The 19,930-nt window shown below is 34.7% G+C and overlaps 1 protein-coding gene across 1 annotated transcript; it reads left to right on the forward strand.

The window, feature by feature from the left end:
* Positions 1–90: 90 nt before the first annotated feature.
* Positions 91–18,664, forward strand: LOC114329738 (transport and Golgi organization protein 6 homolog). The gene is made up of 5 exons (XM_028278972.2): positions 91–246; positions 1,419–3,481; positions 5,716–5,914; positions 11,954–12,105; positions 18,240–18,664. Exons 1-5 carry the CDS (start codon positions 189–191, stop codon positions 18,534–18,536), a joined length of 2,769 nt encoding a protein of 922 aa, XP_028134773.2. The 5' UTR covers positions 91–188; the 3' UTR covers positions 18,537–18,664.
* The last annotated feature ends 1,266 nt before the right edge of the window (positions 18,665–19,930 follow it).

Below are 19,930 nucleotides of genomic sequence, written 5' to 3' on the forward strand. Positions count from 1 at the left end.
TTTCAAATCCTTTACTTTTGGAAGGGGGTAGCAATAAATAATAAATATAATACCGTCTATGGGGGTAGTATACACTCTCAGCGGCAGCTCCCCGCGCCCCGCCATTTTGTGGCGACAAGTTGTCTGAGGTGCACATAATTTAAAATGATCCTTATTTTTAAGTTTTTTGTGAATATTATACGTGTAAAATGAACAAAAACCAGTTACTTGAGTGTGTAAAACTTCTGGCTTTGGCGGAAATTAAAGGTAATTGCTCATTTTTATAAGTACTTTTGATTATTTCAGTAATTCTAAAACATAACCTATATTTTGCATTTTTATGCAAACATTAAAAGTTCACTTATTCAATTGCCTTGTGAACCTAAATCGTAGTATAATGACAAATTTTGGAGTAGAATAATCTCTTTTGTAATTGTAATGTGTAAAACCAAAGAATACATAATATCTCTTACAGGAGAGTAAAACTAAGTTTCAGTGACACAATAAGGTGCAATAAGTATAAACAAAATACTAAATTTGCCCCAAATATAGGCAACTTACATTCCTTGTCGACTAAATTTCAATTCAAAATTAGTTATTTATTTAGATCTTACCTTGCGTCTTTAATGCCTTCCACTATTCTGGGTCCCTGTTCCTGTTACATCCATATAAGATAGTAATTTAGATTATAAACTGATCATTCTTCTTCTTGATATACCCATCCCTGACTAATGTTGACGATCAGCATGGCAATCTTGATTGTATCTGCAGCAGCGCGAAAAAGCTGCACAGATGTTGTGTTGCACCAGGTTCTGAGGCTCTTCAACCAGGATGTCTTGCCTGAATCTTGCTTTCCAAATATTCTTCCTTGCAGGATGATCTGTTGGAGGACATAATATCTGGATTCATTTCGCATAATGTGTCCGAAGTATGTCGAGATTTAAAGGTGGTCAGTACCTCCCTCTCCCTATTCTTCTTTATTCTTCTGAGGACCTCCTCATTTCTGACTCAGTCACATATCTTCATTCAAGGTCCACGATTCAACACAATAAAAAAGATGTAGCACCAGAGAAATCGTAGCATCGCAACATTTTTACTTTTGGACCAAGAGAGAATGAAGAAGGCCCTCATCTGATTGAAGGTGGATCTAGCCTTTCCGATGCGTGCTTTTATGCCTTGGTTGTTGGTCCATTCTTTATTTATTATACTTAGTGCCGAGGTAGTTGTAGTGCTCTTTCTATAGGGGTATGGCTGACATATAGAGTATACAGTGTCGTGTAAAGCTTTGATAAATATTCTTTCAGAGTAGAGATTGAAGATGAAAGGAGAGAGAACACAGCCTTGCCTCACTCCATGAAAGGATTAGCATTAACATTTCCTATAACATTTAACTGGCATTATAATTCGGTGCAAACCTTTTGTTCTTTTGTTCATTACAGATGGCAGTTACACATCTTTCCTTGAATCGAGCTTGAATGAAGTTTACAATAAATTAGGAATCACACATGAAGATGTCTTATCTGAAATATATGACATAGCAAGTCTAAATTTCTCTAATAATGTAGATTTAGAATGGAAGTACATATGTCTAGCATTCTTCATAATAAAAGCATTGGGAAAAGAATCAGAAAAAGCAGACGATGTGTTTTTAAGCGTACAAGAAACAAAAGATCTGAAAGGTTTTATAAATGATGTGGTTATCATAGGAATCCAAACAAAGTTAATACCTACTCTTCCTTTTTATATGCAGTCAAGGTATTTTGTATCAGAAGATATTTTTTGGAGTTACAACATACTAAAATGTACAACTTTTGGCTTGACAGAATTTATGAAATTACCAGTGTTAAGACTGTGCATTTTACCCGAGAATTTGAAAATTATATTAGCTGCCTTATATCAGATTGCTTATGGTCCGGTCAAAAAGCCTACGTATGAGTCCACAGCTCCAATGACCAAAGAAATTTATGAGAAACTAATACAGGAACAAAAATTGTTCTTACAGATATTAAATCATTTAGGACAAACTGTACATCCTTCTATTTTTATCAGAGAGACTATGGTGATGTTCAATGCTAAAATTCCTAGTTGGTTTAAAAAACACCTTTTCCAAAATCTTACCAGTATTCTTCGCTCCCAAAAGGGTGTCCAAACGGTAGCATCAGCTCTGTTTGAAAATTGTGAAAGCAATACACAAAATTGGAAGATATTGGATGTTTTTTCTAAGCTAATTTTGCATTGTATGAAGTTTCCAGACTTTAAAGAAAATATTTGTAAACAACTTGTTGATCTCCTTCACAACCAAAGCTCCGAACAATCTATTGCAGAGAATATCTTCACCCACTGTACCAAAATTATTTACACAAAGGATGTTGGGTTGTGTAGTGATATATTTGTAAAGAATATTATGACGCATTTTATGTGTTTTACCCAAAAAACTCAACAATGCTGTAAAGAAGATATAACAGAAACCATCAAATTGACTTCAAGGTTGTTACATGCTGTTTTTGTTGAAAGTAACGCACAAGAAAATGTTTTGCCTTCAAGTCTTCTTACAAAAATTATATCAGTAATATTTCGATTCTTTGTAATAACCATAGACTCATCTTTTAAAACTGTAAATAATGATTTGGCTGATATTTTATTACTGTTTTTTGAAAGCAATCAAGAAAAGAGTTTGGATGTTTTAGACCAAATTTTATTTAACTTGAAGTCCTCAGAAATTTTGGCATTTAGAGATGATGTCGAATTGGATGTACAAGCCAATAGAATTACCTTGAGGCACGTTCAACATTCAGTACAGTATTCGCCTTCTGAAAACTGCGAAGCCCTGTTAAAATTATGTAAACGCAAACCAAAACTACTGGTGTCATTTTTTGGGTATCTTCTAAATTGTATTTCAAGCGAGAGCAAATATTTTCCAAAAAATAACGAAGGGCTTGTACGAATAGAAGAAGATATTACTACATCGTATATTGAAAGGAAAATTGTTGTATATAAGCTGGTTTCTGAACTAGCTGATGAAAAAGACGTCCAAAAGCAGCTCAACGAGAAACCTGCTGTTATTGTGGACTATATTTACAATGTTTTAAATAGAACTTTAAAATTGTCTACACATACGAAGGAAGACTGTGATTCTGAAGGTTTCCAAGCAGTATTTACCATTCTTATGATTCTCGAGAACCTTTTAGAGACTTCTGATAGAAATACTCATACTCATTACGATATTTTAATAAACCCTTTAAAGCAAATTAAAGAAGAATCGGGAAACAAGGAAACTAAAGATATAATTCAAAACATATTAAACATTTTACAAGGACATGATGTAAGTAAACAAAAGATCGTAGAAGACAAAGATAAGACAGAATTAGACCAGATTTTGGAAGATGTGTGTGATCCATTACTTCCTACTAGAGGGCACGGATTGATCTGCTTAAGTAAACTAATAGAGAAGAAAGATCCGGATGTCATGGAAAGAAAGCATTACATCCTTAATATATTGCTGGTAAGTTATTTTAGTTTATCTTCTTCTTTTTCTTTTTGTATAGACATGATGTCTGTTTTTTCATTGTGCCTCTATAGTAATTTTAGTTTATAGTTAGAATATTTTGTTTGTAATCATCAGTTTGTAAATTATGTGAAAATACTCATCGTCATTAGCTCTACAACTGGTCCTTAAATCGGGCCCGGATCTGCCTCTTTTCCATACTCCATCCAGTCTTTGGTTATAAATGTATTTGGACAGCTCCATCTCGTTCATTCTCTAAGTGATCTAGCCACCGTAGCCTGTTTATTTTGATGAACCTGTTGAGTCCCGTCCAATTTTGTTTACTTCTTGTTTTCTCCGTTCTCTTCTGTTTTCTGCTATTTTTTTGCACCGTTTCATGTTCTCTGTGGTCGTTGTTCTCTGGTTCCATGTTAAATTATTTTCTTTAACTAAAATAAAAATGTATACCATTTTTATTCAGTTGCAATGCGAAGGCAAAACAATCTTATTTTTCACTTAGAACAGCGAGCGCAGTCCAGCACTCTGAATCGACGATTTTCGACTCTTATTGGAGTCATCATCAGGATGGGGCAGCAGGCCTACGCCTCTCCGATGATGACTCCAATAAGAGTCGAAAATCGTCGATTCAGAGTGCTGGACTGCGCTCGCTGTTCTAAGTGAAAAATAAGATTGTTTTGCCTTCGCATTGCAACTGAATAAAAATGGTATACATTTTTATTTTAGTTTATATTAGTATTACTCCTATAGAGTAACTAGGTCCATTTTCCGTTGGAACTTTAACGAGCTGCAGACGGGGGTTGTGAATTACAACTTTTTAGAATTCCCTCCCTTTGTGTTCACTGCAGCATCCATCTGGCTTGCAAATTGTAGAAGCCTTGGAGGTGTTACCAGGAAAATGGACCAATAAGTTTTCAATTTAAAAATCTTTTAGTAATATTTTTAATATTTTTCAATATTATCAATGTTGCTATTAGGATTAAAAACTTTACCTTTTTATTTTCTTTAAGTTCTTTTTCTATTGTTCTTTTCCACGTATAAGATGGTCTTCCCTTTCTTCTTTTGCCTTGAACATTGTAATGTAGAGCTTGTCTAGAAGTATTTGTTGCTGGTTTTCGCAAGGTGTGTCATATCTACTTCCATTTCCGTTTTTTTATTGTATGTTCTATCCTTTCTTCATTTGTTAGTCTCCACAATTCGTCACTAGTGATTTTGTTTGGCCAAAATATTCTCAGTATAATAAGTAGGCACTTGTTAATGACGGATTGTATTTTCTGAAAGAATCGTTTAACCATTACATAGGCACATCTAAAATCCATAAACAAATGGCGAGGATCAATTATTTCATACTCTTATGTTTTTTCAAAGCTTGTCTTAGAAGGAATATTTGATGGATAGTTGATTTTTCTTTGAGAAATAGTTACGTTTAGGAGGATAACCCCTCTATAGTTATCACAAATTGTTTGATCCCCTTTCTTGTGAATAGGTAGACGTCTTGTCATTTGGGAAGGCACTAATTTGCATATTATGGCGCATCTAAAAATGGTTTAAGAATTGTCTGCAAGTTTGTGATTAGTTACTGACATTGAAATTTGATTACTGAGTATTGAAATTATTTAACGCTAAGACGTGGCTTAGGAAGAAACTTCAAATTTTGCTTCTATACAAGTGCAACAATATGCAAATTAATGCCTTCCCAAATGACGGGACCTTTACAATTCTACCTACGTTTCTTCTTCCTTTACGTCTTCTGGTAGATGTACCTGCTTCCAAATCAGTTCTACTAGCCTACTTTTACAAAAAGTTGGATTTTTGGGCCAGGTTTTAAAAGCTCAGAAGGCTGAGCCGACTGCTGCAGGAGCTTTGTTTTTTTTTTCAATTTTTGTATTGCTTTGATCACTTCTCTCTTGGAATATATCTCTCTCTCTCTCTCTTTTGTCTTCCATGCGTTTGAGCTGGATATCTGCTTCTTGCAACCTCATCTCACTTCTTATATTTAGTCTCTCCTCAAAATTTTCAGCCCATCTTTCTAGTATCTGGTTCATATCACCAATGATCTCTCTAGTTCTGTTTCTAAGTATTCATAATCTAGGTTTGAATTTCTTTCAGTTTTGGGTAAAGTCAAATCTTAACTTCTGTCAAGGTCATTTACTTGACCTAAAATCGTTTTCATTTGAAGCGATACTAGTTGTATCAGAATACTTTTTCTTTCAGTACCTATCTCTTTCTTTCAGCAAAACTTGACCAACAAAGATTCGTTTATATATTTATCCTCCATAAACGGACTTGCAGCGATGGCTGACGTATTTCCGGATACTGTACTAAAAGTATTGTGCGATGAATATTCAGACTCTAACAGAAAAGACGTAGAGGATAGTTCCGAATCTAGGATGAAGCTGGGAGAAGTTCTTGTTAAAGTCAGCAAGATGTTAGGTAAATTTAACCATATTTAAGGCATTTATTTAGTTTAATTTTAATAATCAGTTTTCTCGGTGTTTAACTACTTCTTTATCAGACGATACAGAACGAGCTGTGGGTGATTTACAATGTGTATGGAACCTTTGGTTTTGAAAAATCAGTTACATTGCCTATTATCTCAATCTTAAATTTTCGTGTTGTATTTGCCATCGCAGAGATAGAAGAGGTTTGAAAATTATCAACCTTCTGTCTGTTGCTTGGATGCTCTGCGAAGCTACTACTAATATGGCATATTCGCTGAAAATGCTAGACAGATACACTGTCATTGTATATATGGTGGCTATGGTGTATATGGTGGCTCCTGTCTTCTGAGCCACCCTGGATACTTAGGGGTGGTTACCCCGACTATGAGGGTTGATGTAGTAAATATCGTTCGTTGTTAATACATTTATTTACACGTTAAATATATCACAGAAAGTAACTGGTGGTATAGTATTTACTTGAAATCGATGTTACCCCCTGGAATCTTAACTGCTAATTGATTTATCTGTTCTCGTAAAAATATAATTAAAGTCGATTATTGTTTATTTACTGTTTTGGTAAGCCAAGGTGAACGTGATTCAAAAGTGCTGACTGTTAATAAACACCCACTGAATATTATTGCAACTCGACCTTGTATCAAATACTAGCATGCATCGATGCAAAAACTAGGTTAATCGTATTTATTAAAAACAAACATTACCACGGGCATTTAATTATTAAAAGGTTTATTTTTAATATGATGTTTACTGAGATGCTGTGTATCCCAATTCACAGGGTGTACGAATCAAACTATGTTTTTTCTCAAAGTTCGCATCACCCTGTGGACTATTCTAGCGCTTATAAAATACTGAAATTAAAAACCAACTATAGCCTCAGGTTTTCTTAACATTTTGTTTTTAGATTCATTAGCTTATGTTGGATAATAAAAAAGTTAGGCATTTTAACAACTAGCCATGTTCGTCATCAGTACAGGGTGTTTTGAAATAAGTGCGGCAGACTTTAAGGGGTAATTTTACACATGAAAATAATGACAGTTTGCTTTATAATCATATGTCCGCAAACGCTTCATTTCCGGGATACGGGATGTTAATTTTTTTACAATCTGACGATTTATTTATTGCTTTAAAACCAGTTGAGATATGCAAATCAAATTTGGTGGGTTTTAAGAGGTAGTTATTGCACATTTTTTGACATACAATTAAGAATTTAATATCCACCATTAGCGCGCAAAGGGGTATTATGACCGATCATATTACCCGTATGCACGCCAATGGTGAATATAAAATTCTTAATTGTATGTCAACAAATATGCGTCTTAAAAGCCACCAAATTTGATTTTCATATCTTAACTGGTTTTAAAGCAATAAATAAATCGTCAGTTTGTAAAAAAATTGAACATCCCGTATCTCGGAAACGAAGCGTTTGCGGACATATGATCATAAAGCAAACTGTCATTATTTTCTCATGTAAAATTACCCCTTAAAGTTTGTCGCACTTATTTAGAAACACCCTGTACTGATGAAGAACATGGCCAGTTGTTAAAGTACCTAAATTTTTTATTATCTAACCTAAGCGAATGAATCTAAAAACAGAATGTTAAGAAAACCTGAGGCTATAGTTGGGTTTTAATTTCAGTATTTTATAAGCGCTAGAATAGTCCACAGGGTGATGCGAACTTTGAGAAAAAACACAGATTGATTCGTACACCCGGTATACAATGACAGTTTACCTGTCTAGCAACAATATTATTACAGCGGTATTGTTAATGAATAAGGCTATAACATGGTAAAAAAATTACTTAAATCGGTCAACAGGTTTAGGAAATTCGAGACATCCAAAATGTTCAAATTTTCAGTGGATCGATTTTTTTGCACCTGAGTGTAGTATTGAAAGTGTTAATTGCGTGAAAAGTGGACCCGAGGGTTTTTTGTAAAAGTTGTTCTTCTTATAACTTGCGTTAGCTGTTTTCATAGCGGTATATTCAATTAAGAATTTCAGTTTTTGCCGTTAAACGACTAATTTTTAAACTTTTTTGCGCTATTTCTTTTAATATTTAATCATTCTATGTGCTAGCTCTTTGACGTATGTATTAAGCCATGGTAGCTATAAACTATGTTTATTTTTAATTACATCGAAGCTCGGAGTCATTTAATGAATACATTTATTATTCATTAAAGTGGTTTCCCACGGGCTAACTGGGAAATAATAAAATGAAAATGACATTTAACGGAAAGACAATGAACAGAATGCGTATTTTTATTTGTTTTCGTCGTCACTCTAAGCGGATTCTCTTATGTAATTTTTCCCAACAAGATTAACAATTTAATTGGAAGAAATGTACAAAATTATACGATTCACACAGTAGATTACACGCCTTTTTAGCTTTGCGCCGTTAATTAATGGTTGGTTATTCCGTTATAAATTGTAGGTAGATAAATAATATGTAATTTACTAGGTATTTAAAACTTTAACTGTCTTTGTATATTCCTATATTTATATTTCATTATCTTCTTGTCACAGTTAGTTGTCAATTAGGTCGTTGGTGACTACATTAACCCATTTAAACTTATCTGGGATCTATTACAACTCTATTGATGTTTTGTTTGATGATTGACTGACGTGTTTGCTTTTAGGAAGGGGATTTCTTGATGTTCTTGCTCGTCCGAGTAGGCATTAAAAAATTGGCGACAATATGCATCCCTACCTGAATTATGGTTATGGTACATCGGTGCAAGGCCCACTTGGGAGCCCTTCAGACACTTAAACCTCCTACGACTGGTCCGTTGTATCATCCATATCTTACGGACCAAGTCCATATGAACCTGGTCTTCGGCGTTTTTGGGGCCCAGGCTGCACCGGGCTCCCATGTCTGTCAGAATCAGCAGGGTCTGCAGATCTGAGCTCCTGCCGACGCCACCCCGAATGTCTAATCCCCCAGAGACCTTATGGCCTCACAGAAAGCTACAAGTCTCTTAAAAGGCAACTCCCTCACCTGGCTCGGCTGCATAGATGCCTATCACAGGATCTGCCGTCTATTAAGATGCCGTCAGAGTCTACAGTGGCCGGTGAGCATACTGACCAACAGGGAGCATTTTTATACGATCTAGAAGAAGCAGTTGGGCTCTGAGACTTTTGGATGGCCCCACTATGTGGAGTATAGCCTGTCGCAAGCCTCCACAACTGGCCCAGGAGCTCAGGAACCTCCGCAGAAGAATCTCCCTGAGACTACCCCGACCAGTACTGAAGAGCACCCCAACCACAGGTTCGGGTCCACAGGCAGAGATGAGCCCCGTCTTGATAGGTCGTCAGCCCATTCGTTGCCTTCCACACCTGTGTCCCGGTACCCATACCAACCTAACCCTGTTGATAAGAGCAACATCATCCAGTGCTCTCTTGCACTCAAGAACCAGCTTAGAGCTGATCTTGGGTGCTTCCAAAGCCATTGGGGCTGCCTGGCTGTCAGAGCAGATAGACATGGTCCTGCCTGAGTAAGCCCTGTCTGTAATCTCTTGAGCACATACCAGGATCGCAAAGATCTCGTCCTGAAAGACTGATGCATGAGAGCCGAAAACCATCCCTGCCTCACCCTACATCTATTTTCAATGTCTTCTGACAGCTGTTCGTTGACACGTACTTTTGATCTCTGTTTATAGTATAAATTCGATATGATCCTGAGGTCATTGTAGTCTATCTTCTTTGATTGCAGGACATTCATTAATTGTTCATGTTGTACTTTATCAAATGCTTTATTACAGCCAATAAAATACGCATATAAATCTTGATTGACGTCCAGGCACCTTTGTATCGGTATATTAGTGAAAAAAAAGAGCCTCGCGCATTCCTAGGCCTTTGCGAAACCAAAATTCTATATCATTAATGTCTTGCGTTTTTTTCTTAGGAGGCACATAAAGATCGACGTTCACCAGTCTTTCGGTACTAAACCTGAGCTATAAATTTGGTCAGTGTCAGTAAGATATTAATGTGCTTTTCATGTATAATTTCTAGCATTTCGATATGAAGCATGTCAGATCCACGATTTCCCCCCACCTCCCTCTACTCTTCATTGTTTTTAATGCGTATAATATTTCTTATTTTGTAATATCTGGACCTATTTTTTCTGAATTAAGTTCTGTTTTCCAGGTCCCCTCCTCGTTCATCATCGAACAGTTCGTTGATATATTTTGCCCAGCGTTGTACCTTCTCATCCGTGTAATCCCGTATCCCGTGTCTATCCAGAAGTGCACCAGTGAGATTTTATAAAGGAAATGAAAATGTAGTATGTCAAAGTGTGTAAATAATTTATTTCTTTAGCTGAGCGCTTTCGACATAACCGTCATCATCGGAGCTAATGCTAAAATAAAAAAAGAGATCTTTAAGAAAAAGAAGTACAAAACTCTTTTTTTACTTACGTCAAATAGTAAAAAAGTACCGCCACATTGAGGTGTAATCATGTGCATCTTATGAATATAAATGTGATTTTTGATTGCAAATGCTAATTGCTTTGTCCTCCGTACAACACCAAACAGTAAAAAACAGAAAAAAGGCAACATACACGTTGCACAAACACATAAAAACTTTTTTCATGGTATGGGTGTAGGTATCACCCATCCATTCTTGGCCTAGTAGAGACAGCTGACTGACAAAGTCGGATATTCAAATCTGCTTTTATCTGTTAAACGTCAACGCAGAACAGATAAAAGCAGATTTGAATATCCGATTTTGTCAGTCAGCTGTCTCTACTAGGCCAAGAATGGATGGGTGATACCTACACCCATACCATGAAAAAAGTTTTTATGTGTTTGTGCAACGTGTATGTTGCCTTTTTTCTGTTTTTTACTGTTTGGTGTTGTACGGAGGACAAAGCAATTAGCATTTGCAATCAAAAATCACATTTATATTGATAAGATGCACATGATTACACCTCAATGTGGCGGTACTTTTTACTATTTGACGTAAGTAAAAAAAGAGTTTTGTACTTCTTTTTCTTACAAGATCTCTTTTTATTTTAGCATTAACTCCGATGATAACGGTTATGTACAAAGCGCTCAGCTAAAGAAATAAATTATTTACACACTTTGACATACTACATTTTCATTTCCTTTATTCATTCAAGTGTGTACAAACGTGTCAGTCTTTCAACTATTTTTATACTACAGTGAGATTTGTTTTCTTAGTCCTGCCATTGGTTTAACTTTCTTGTGTAGATTAAATTATATTGTATCTTTTTTGAAGGTCCTCGATGTCTGTGCATTTCTCGTCAAAGTATTTTTTTGCCTGCTTTGTCATCTTCCTGATCTCGTGGCTAATCTTCTTCTTCTTTACGTGCCATCTCCGCGACGGAGGTTGGCAACCATCATGGCTATTCTGATCTTAGATGCTGCTGCTCTGAATAATTCGGTTGATGTGCATCCGTACCATTCCCTCAAGTTACGCAACCATGAGATTCTTCTCCTTCCTACACTTCTCTTGCCCTGGATTTTCCCTTGTATAATTAATTGAAGTATGTTGTATCTTGTATCTCTCATTACGCATAACATGCCCCAGGTATTTCAGCTTTTGAAGCCCTGTATTTATTTTTATCTTTTGTTCTTACATTGCCTGCGTTGTTCAATAATATTGAATATCTCCATTCATCCATTCCTCTTTTCCTCTTGCGGATGTCTTTAGTATTATTTCTTAATACTGTTCCAGTAGACAATGTTTTAATCGATCCCAGTGCTCGTCAATATCATTGGTGTCTCTGTTTAGTTTGCTAGAGTTCATATGCAGTTCATGTTGAAGGCATTCTCTTATGTTGGATTCTTTAAGCTTTTTTGCGTGTATTGGAGGAATTTTTTATGTCTTTTAATGTTTGTAAGTGTGAGTGTAATCCTCGCGATAAGTGTGATGTGATCTGAGGCCAGATAAAGATCTGATGGTTGTGATATCCGAGGTATGCTTTGACAGCTCTAACAGCACTAAATTATTTTTCATCCCTTCTTTAGAAGATCTAATTTTTGAGCTTAATTTTAGGCGAAATGGCTCCAAAGTACAAATCAACCCTGTTAAATACGTTCCTGATGGGAACACGAGACGAAGACGATTTGATACGAGCATCCAGTTTATCAAATCTGGGCGAAATTTGTCAAGTATTGGGATACAAACTGGGATCGATGTTCACCGAGGTAAGTGGCCTTGAAAGCAATACTTTTCGATTTTTTGAAGTTATACTTCTTTACGCGCGATATGGGGGTGAATTTTTATATGTTAAAACCTAGATCCCGGCGCATGAGCATTATAACTTTGTTCTGATTGGATGTTTAAATGGCATGTCAAAAATTATCCAATATGGAAGCTGTAGCGCAGCTGTGGTTTGGACGGTTGACGGTTTGGTTATGTATGGTTGTCGCGTTTTAAAATTTGTGGGAAGAGAAACAACAAAGGTTAGTTAATAGTTATGCTGCCTTTTTAAATAGTTTTCATATTATATTTTTGAAGTTATACTTAAAAATGTTTTAATTTATGTATGTATCAGTCCAGAAAAGGTGTGGAAAGAATATATTAGTGTTTTTAAATATATTTTTCTACAAACGTGTTAAAAATGCAATTTTTAGGACTCCATAGGAGCGTTAAAAATGCTACTTTAAGGCACTAGTGCTTTAAAATTTTTAAGGCACTGCAGTTAAAAGTGAATTGTGAAATTGTGAAACGTCAAAATATTTATATTTCATTTATTAACATTAATATTAATAATACAACTTGCGCAATTTGAAAAAGGTGGTTTAAAAGGTTTTTTATTATAATTTTGTGTCTTTGGATTTGTCTTCCTTGGGCGTAAAATAATAAAACATCTATTTTTATATTTCACTTGTCACCGTGATGTATAATTATGTATATCTGAAAGGTAAGTGCATGCGGCTTGATGGCCTTGTTGGTAGAGCATTGGACCAGAGATCAAAAAATCGCGAGATTGCGGGTTCAAATCCCGGACGATTCATATTTTTTTCTTTTTTTTTTTTTAATATTTGGCATTGTTAAGTTTTGGCTCATTTTTTGTAATTATTGTTAATTTTTTGTGTTGTAACTGTTAAGTAGGTATATTTATTTCGTTGAAATTATATTATAATAGAAGTGTAACTTCTTACGTGCGTACAAAGTACACACACATTCTTTTTTTTTTTATTTGTTTTTAAATACAATCTGTTACATCACAAAAAAAGTAACACTAAGCATTTTTGTTGAACGAACAAATGTGAGAGGAGTTTTAGTCCAATGACTATCAACTCCTAGTAGGTTTGTTACTAATAACTACACTAAGTCATTTATTTTCACTTGAAACCTTAAAACACTTTAAAACACTTCTGTACTAAATGGCCACTCAAGAGGAGTTCTAATTTTCAGTCTATTTATTTGTGTAGAGTTGTCCAATAAATTCACTGCTAATTCGTTGTGGTGCTTTTCCAGTCGTTTGAAATATTTATCACTGCATTTGATGATCATCTGCTTCACTGTCTCGATCTTCAAGTCCCTGTAAATGTCTGCATTTGGACTGAATCACGGTGCATTTGTGATAGCACGAAGAACCTTGGATTGAAACCGCTCCAGTATTGCTAGGTTGCTGTCTCCTGCAGTTCCCCACAGTTCAATCCCTTATGTCCAGATGGGCCGGATAATTGCTTTATACACTAATATTTTGTTAGATAGAGATAAGGTGGATTTTCGGCCGAGTAACCAGTAGTGTTTTTTGTATTTTATTCCTAATTGCTTCCTCTTCGTCCAGATGTGTGTTCTCCATGTTAGCCCCTGATCAAGGTGTAATCCGAGATATTTTACAGTATCATTTTTAGGAATATTCTTGTTATGCATTAGGATATTCGGTGTTTCTTTGTGACATTTAGTGAATACTACGTTAATTGATTTTGCTTCGTTGATCTTTATCTTCCATTTCTTAGCCCATATTTCAACTAGATGTATGTTTTGTTGCAATATTTCAGCTGCGTGTATGGGATCTGGGTTTTTACCAGAATTGCAGTGTCATCTGCGAATGTTGCGATTGTAGATTCTTCTCCAGTTAGGAAATCAGCTGTAAAACTTGTGTAGAGCGTAAAAGTGAATAATGAATAATTTGAATTTAGAATCGTCTTTAGGGGCCAAACGGAACACAAAAACAACGTTTTTTATCTTTAATATTTACATGTTTTAAATTATGTTCCGTTGTGATTTATAACAATTTTGTCGAATTTAAAATTTTATGCAAGTTCCCTATTGTCGTATTTAATTTTTTTTAATGAAACGTTCATACCTCTTAAAAAAAATTTATTTCTGAATGACCGAAACGTTCTAAAACTAAAACAAGTATATGTACCTAAGTGTGTTTAGTTCTACCCGAAGAAGTCAGTTTTAAACCGTTTTGCCACAGCGCAACAATCAAATAATAAAGTTGTTTTAATCACGATCAAATAATAATCGGTAGGATTCTCTACGGCTAACCGCAGATCACGTAATACCAACAAAAATTATAAATTTTCGATGGTTTTTTTCGAAGTCTTCGGTATGTATTCACGCCTTAATAATCACGGTTCCCCTTAGGCTGTCGTGATTTTACTGTTACACAGTTATGTGTACATAACAATATAATTTTTTATATAAAACTGTTTTCTTTGTAGTATAAAACGGGTTTGTAATGATATAATATGAAAAAGACGTCCGATTTGTTGCTAATATCGGATTATATATTTTTTTGCGTTTAATGGCAGTATAAACAATATTGTTGTTGGGATCAATAATCTTTAACCCTTGTGCTATTTTGTCTGTGTTTCTGCGTGCTATCAAATATTTTTTGGAAATATGTATTTATACGCTTCTTAACCAATTTCTTCAAAAAATCATTTTGCCAATTCTAATTTTTGTCATTTTTAGTCCTTCATTCTTCTTCTTAAGGTGCCGTGCATTTCTACGTAGGCCTACGTAGCCTACATAGTAGTGATGTTGATTATAGTTACATACTTTCGAGTATTCGTTACAAATCATTACTTTTGTATAAAGTAATCATTTACAGTATTCGTTACTTTGATTACTTTTGTTACTTTTGTATTTGAGTACTGGGTACCGGTAATCATATCGAGAATCGTATTTTTCATTAAGTGGGTATTTTGTATGAAGTAATCATTCACAGTATTCGTTACTTTGATTACTATGATTACTTTTGTATTTGAGTACCGGTAATCATATCGAGAATCGTATTTCTCAGTAGGTTGGTATTTTGTATTGGGACCGTGCAAGTTCGGCAAAGCGACATCTGGTTTCTACGCTCTGCAACTTTATTCGCACTTTTAATTATATTGGCCAATTATATTAGTCCTGGTTACTGGATAATTGTCAAGGCCATAGTCCAAAAAAATAATAAGAAGAAAAAATAAGATTCAGGTTATGCTATTAAAACGTAAACAATTGTATGTAGTAAATAAAATTAGTTATTAAAATGCAGTACTACAAGCAAAATACAATTAATTAAATTTACCTTTATATAATAATTGAATATCATATCAATATTGTGGAGCAATATATAATTTTTCTTCTTCAACGACAGTAGGTATGAAATGTACGTCAATTTGACAATTTCAACTGACAATATGAATTAGTTAAGAAAGTTGCAATATTTCTCCGCTATTCGCGCATGATCGTTTCTCGTATCCCTTCCAAGTACTTGCACACCGCGAATAGTATAAAGTAAACATTTACAGTATTCGTTACTTTGATTACTATGATTACTTTTGTTACTTTTGTATTTGAGTACCGGTAATCATATCTATAATCGTATTTCTTAGTAGGTAGGTATTTTGTGTAGGTATTCGGATATAACAACGACCTTCACGAAGTACGAAGTAATCGAGAGTATTAAAAGTAGATTCAATAGTCGTTACTCGCTCTGTTACGATTGGTACGAGTAATCAGAGTAATAAATCAAAGCAATCAAAGTAAATACAATAGTCGTTACTCGCTCTGATACGATTGGTACGAAGTAACGAAGTAATCAGAGTAATCAAAGTAAATACAATAGTCGTTACTCGCTCTAATACGATTGGTATGAAGTAACGAAGTAATCAGAATAATCAAAGTAGATACAATAGTCGTTACTAGCTTTGATACGATTAGTAAGAAGTAACGAAGTAATCAGAGTAATCAAAGTAACGATCTGCCTCTCTGTATAGTAAGCGTTACTTTCGGTATTCGTAAGTAACGAGTACTTTGTAACGAATAGTTACTTTGTCAACATCACTACTACATAGGCGTCCACCCTATATTGTCTTACCAAGTGCTATTAGACTAAGAGCCGCTATAGGTGAAATTTCTTAATCATTTTAGGCACGACGGGACCCTATAACTTAAATAGTAGAACCTAAAAGAAAACGTTTGAGCACTGTGCCGTCACTTTTCAGTGGCACATGCGTCTACAGTGGCGCATCAAACTTTCCACGTATGGACGGGATATATAAATTAAAAAATACCCTCCCTCATTACCAGAATTTAATTTTTTTCATTTTTTTAAGTTCTATGTGATTAAGACATAAGATTCATCGTAATTTTAACCCACCACCTCCTTCTCCCTGCCCCCACCATCAAAAACTTTATTTTTCGATTTTATTTTTTTGGGGGGGATGCAATCAATTTTAAAATTTCAAAAAATTCACAAGCATAGTTAAGGCTTTTATAAAACACGTCTATTTTTTATAGACCTGTAGGTTGAGTTTACATAACCTCAAAAAAATTTTTAATTTTTTTTTGGAAAAAAGTATATAACTTTTTTTCGGGGATAGCTGCAGATCTCATTTTTTCTTAGTCTTGTGTATTTTATCAAACACTATATTTCTAATTTTTTTCAGATTTTTCTGTAACGCTGGTCACCTTCAAAAATCCAAAAAACAGTTTTTTAAGGGGGTTTTGGGGGGTTTGAACGTGTTTTTCTGATTTTTAAATATACTAAAGGACTCAGTTACTTCAAGTTACATATAACCTATAAGAATAAAATTGATTCGACATATTGTGAAGTCTATAAAACAGGGAAAATCCACCAAAACCCCCCAAAAAACAGTTTTTCGGATTTTTGAAGGTGGGGAGGCTTACGGAAAAATCTGAAAAAAATTAAAAATATAGTGTTTGATAAAACACACAAAATTAAGAAAAAATTAGACCTACAGCTATTCCCCAAAAAAAGTTATACGCTTTTTTGAAAAAAAAATTTCTTTTAATTTTTTGAGGTTATGTACACTCTACCTATGGGTCTATAAAAAATAGTCATGTTTTATAAAAGCCTCAGATATGCGTGTGAATTTTTTGAAATTTTAAAATTGATTGCATCCCACCAAAAAATAATAAAAACGAAAAATGAAGTTTTTGACGGTGGGGGCAGGGGGAAGGGGGTGGTGGGTTAAAATTACGCTGAATCCTATGTGTTAATGACATAGAACTTAAAAAAATAAAAAAATTTAATTCTGTTAGTAAGGGAGGGTAACTTTTAATTTATTTATCCCGTCCATAAGTGTATCCCGTCCACTGTCGACGCATGTGCCACTGAAAAGTGACGGCACAGTGTTCCAACGTTTTCTTTTAGGTTCTACTATTTAAGTTATAGGGTCCCGTCGTGCCTAAAATGATTAAGAAATTTCACCTATAGCGGCTCTTAGTCTATATGTTAGATAGTCATTATTGAATTTTTTTATTTTTAGCAGCATTGCAAGCATTTCATTGCTATGAGTTCAGTCATGACATCTTTTTACAGGCCTAGACCTCTTTTAAACTCTATCTTTCCTTCGAGTACCAGTTCATGAAAAGTGTATTGTTCCCGTAATGTGTGTCCTTTTTCTTACTTTTTACATAATCAAAAAGTTCCCTATCCTGTAAGGCCGCTCTTCTTAATATTTCCTCATTTCTGACTCTGTCCTTTCATAATATTCTAAACATTTGGCGCAGGCACCACATTTCAAAAATTTCAAGTATTGAGTATATTGCGAGGGTCCATTATTTGTTAATCTCGGTCATTATGTATACCAGTGACTTGTTTTTTGCTGAAGATATTAGTATCGTAATTTTCTTGTGAAGATTGAAGCTATCGCTGAGTTTATATAGGTTTTCAGCTTCGGTGCAAAGTGTAGTCGTCCAGATCTCCTTTGCCACTATAATTTCTTTGCGAATGAACGTTGTTTTGTTAGTTTATCTTAACAAATGCTTCCCCTTTATTGTTTCACCGCTAACACTAATTGTAGCCACAATATTGGAACTTTCCCCAGATTGTTCTAATAAACTTTTTTTTATATAATAGGTGCTGTCTTGTGTTCACGCCGTTATATCAACCGATAAATCACCACAGGCACGAAGGGCAGCCGTTTCGGTCATCAGACAACTCTTCATAGGATTAGATCAAGAAATAATTTCGTTTTTCAAAGAAGATATCTTACCCGTTTACCGGACTTTAAAACAGATCTACAGTTCGGATAAAGACGATGTGATGAGGCTGCAAGCGCAACTGGCCTTGGAGGAACTGAACGAGAGTATGAAGAATTTTGTCTTTCCAAACGCTCAGTTACATTCCGAGAAGAAAATTGTGATGTTAAGTTAGTTTTGTTTATTGATAAGTTATATATATAAAGTTATATATTTTTTTATTTGAGAAAAGTAATGTGACTTCCGGTGTTCCTATCTCCTTCCTGAACCTTCATAAATAAAACTTTTTGTCTGTGGTTGTAATGAATAGATTGGATTTAGTGAAGCTTTAACGTTCGATACTGTGTGAGAATAGTTTATGTGTATTCTTCAAGAAGAATATCTGTTTATATTTAGATCATCCTGACAGAAACGAAATGACAAAAATAAGTAAACAACGAGAAAAACGAAAATGAAAGGCTAAATCAGGTAAAGTATATGTTTGGTTTACATATGTTTAAATAAATGTTTAATTTCATAGTTTATCTTCATTATCATTATTATTATCGTATTTACATTTCCCGCCTTCTTGGTGGCACAACTGGCACTTTTCTTTGTTCATACTTTAACCAAAGTTGTAAGCTTAGTCATTTAACTATACCATATTATACCTACTTATTGATTATCTGAGTGGGAAAATCATTAATTTACCCCAAACATTCAAGTTAATAGGCTTTTTCTTTCTATTAATTTCCAGGCTTTTCTGATATTACCGAAACTATGTCTTCGCCTGCTTAAATCGTTGTTAGAGGTAGGTGGTTCTCATCACATAACTGCAGTAGGTTTCGTATAGTTTGCAGTTGTTCTCAATCATTCCAGGGATATAGTTGGTTCTAAATCTCATCGGGATGGCCTTTCTTGACCACTTGGGATTGGGTTAAGGAGCCAGTTGGGATTGGGTTAAGGAGCCTTTTGACGCACAAGTTACTAATATCATTATTTGCAAATATTAGGTATGGATTGGATTTATTAAGTCCGTTAAGTTGTCAGTGCGTTATTTTCAGTCCAGCTTTCCATTCTGATTGCTTTCTCTATAACCCGAGGATGTACTGTGGCTATTGAAGTCACCAATAATAACTGTAGGCTTACCATTTAGCTGTGGTGTCTTTGTTTGGTGCTTTGTATAATATGGCGAATATATCGATCTTATCCGAGCTTTTATTGAACTCCAAAGTTGGCCTAACAAATAAATATGGCACTCTCATATGTTTTTGATTTCTCTCATTGCCTGTATAGCTGCAATTGTTGCAGTGATTATTTTCTTTTACAGGAGATAGTCCTTCCAAGTTATTGTCGCAGTTTTGTTTGATAAAAGCTGTGCTCTAATTTGGAGAATCATTTTCATTGCAGATGTAGTTAATTGTTCCTAACCCTTCTACTAACTATGGCCCTATATAACGTGTTTATTGTGTATGATTGTTCTCTCTACCTTTTTTCAGTGCCCTTTCTTTAAAATGTTCATTATAATGACATGTTAATTTTATCGTTTTATTTGATACTCCCATTCATGATTATTATTCTTTTTTTAAA

This window comes from Diabrotica virgifera, chromosome 1 (assembly GCF_917563875.1).
Source record: "Diabrotica virgifera virgifera chromosome 1, PGI_DIABVI_V3a".
Lineage (NCBI taxonomy): Eukaryota > Metazoa > Arthropoda > Insecta > Coleoptera > Chrysomelidae > Diabrotica > Diabrotica virgifera.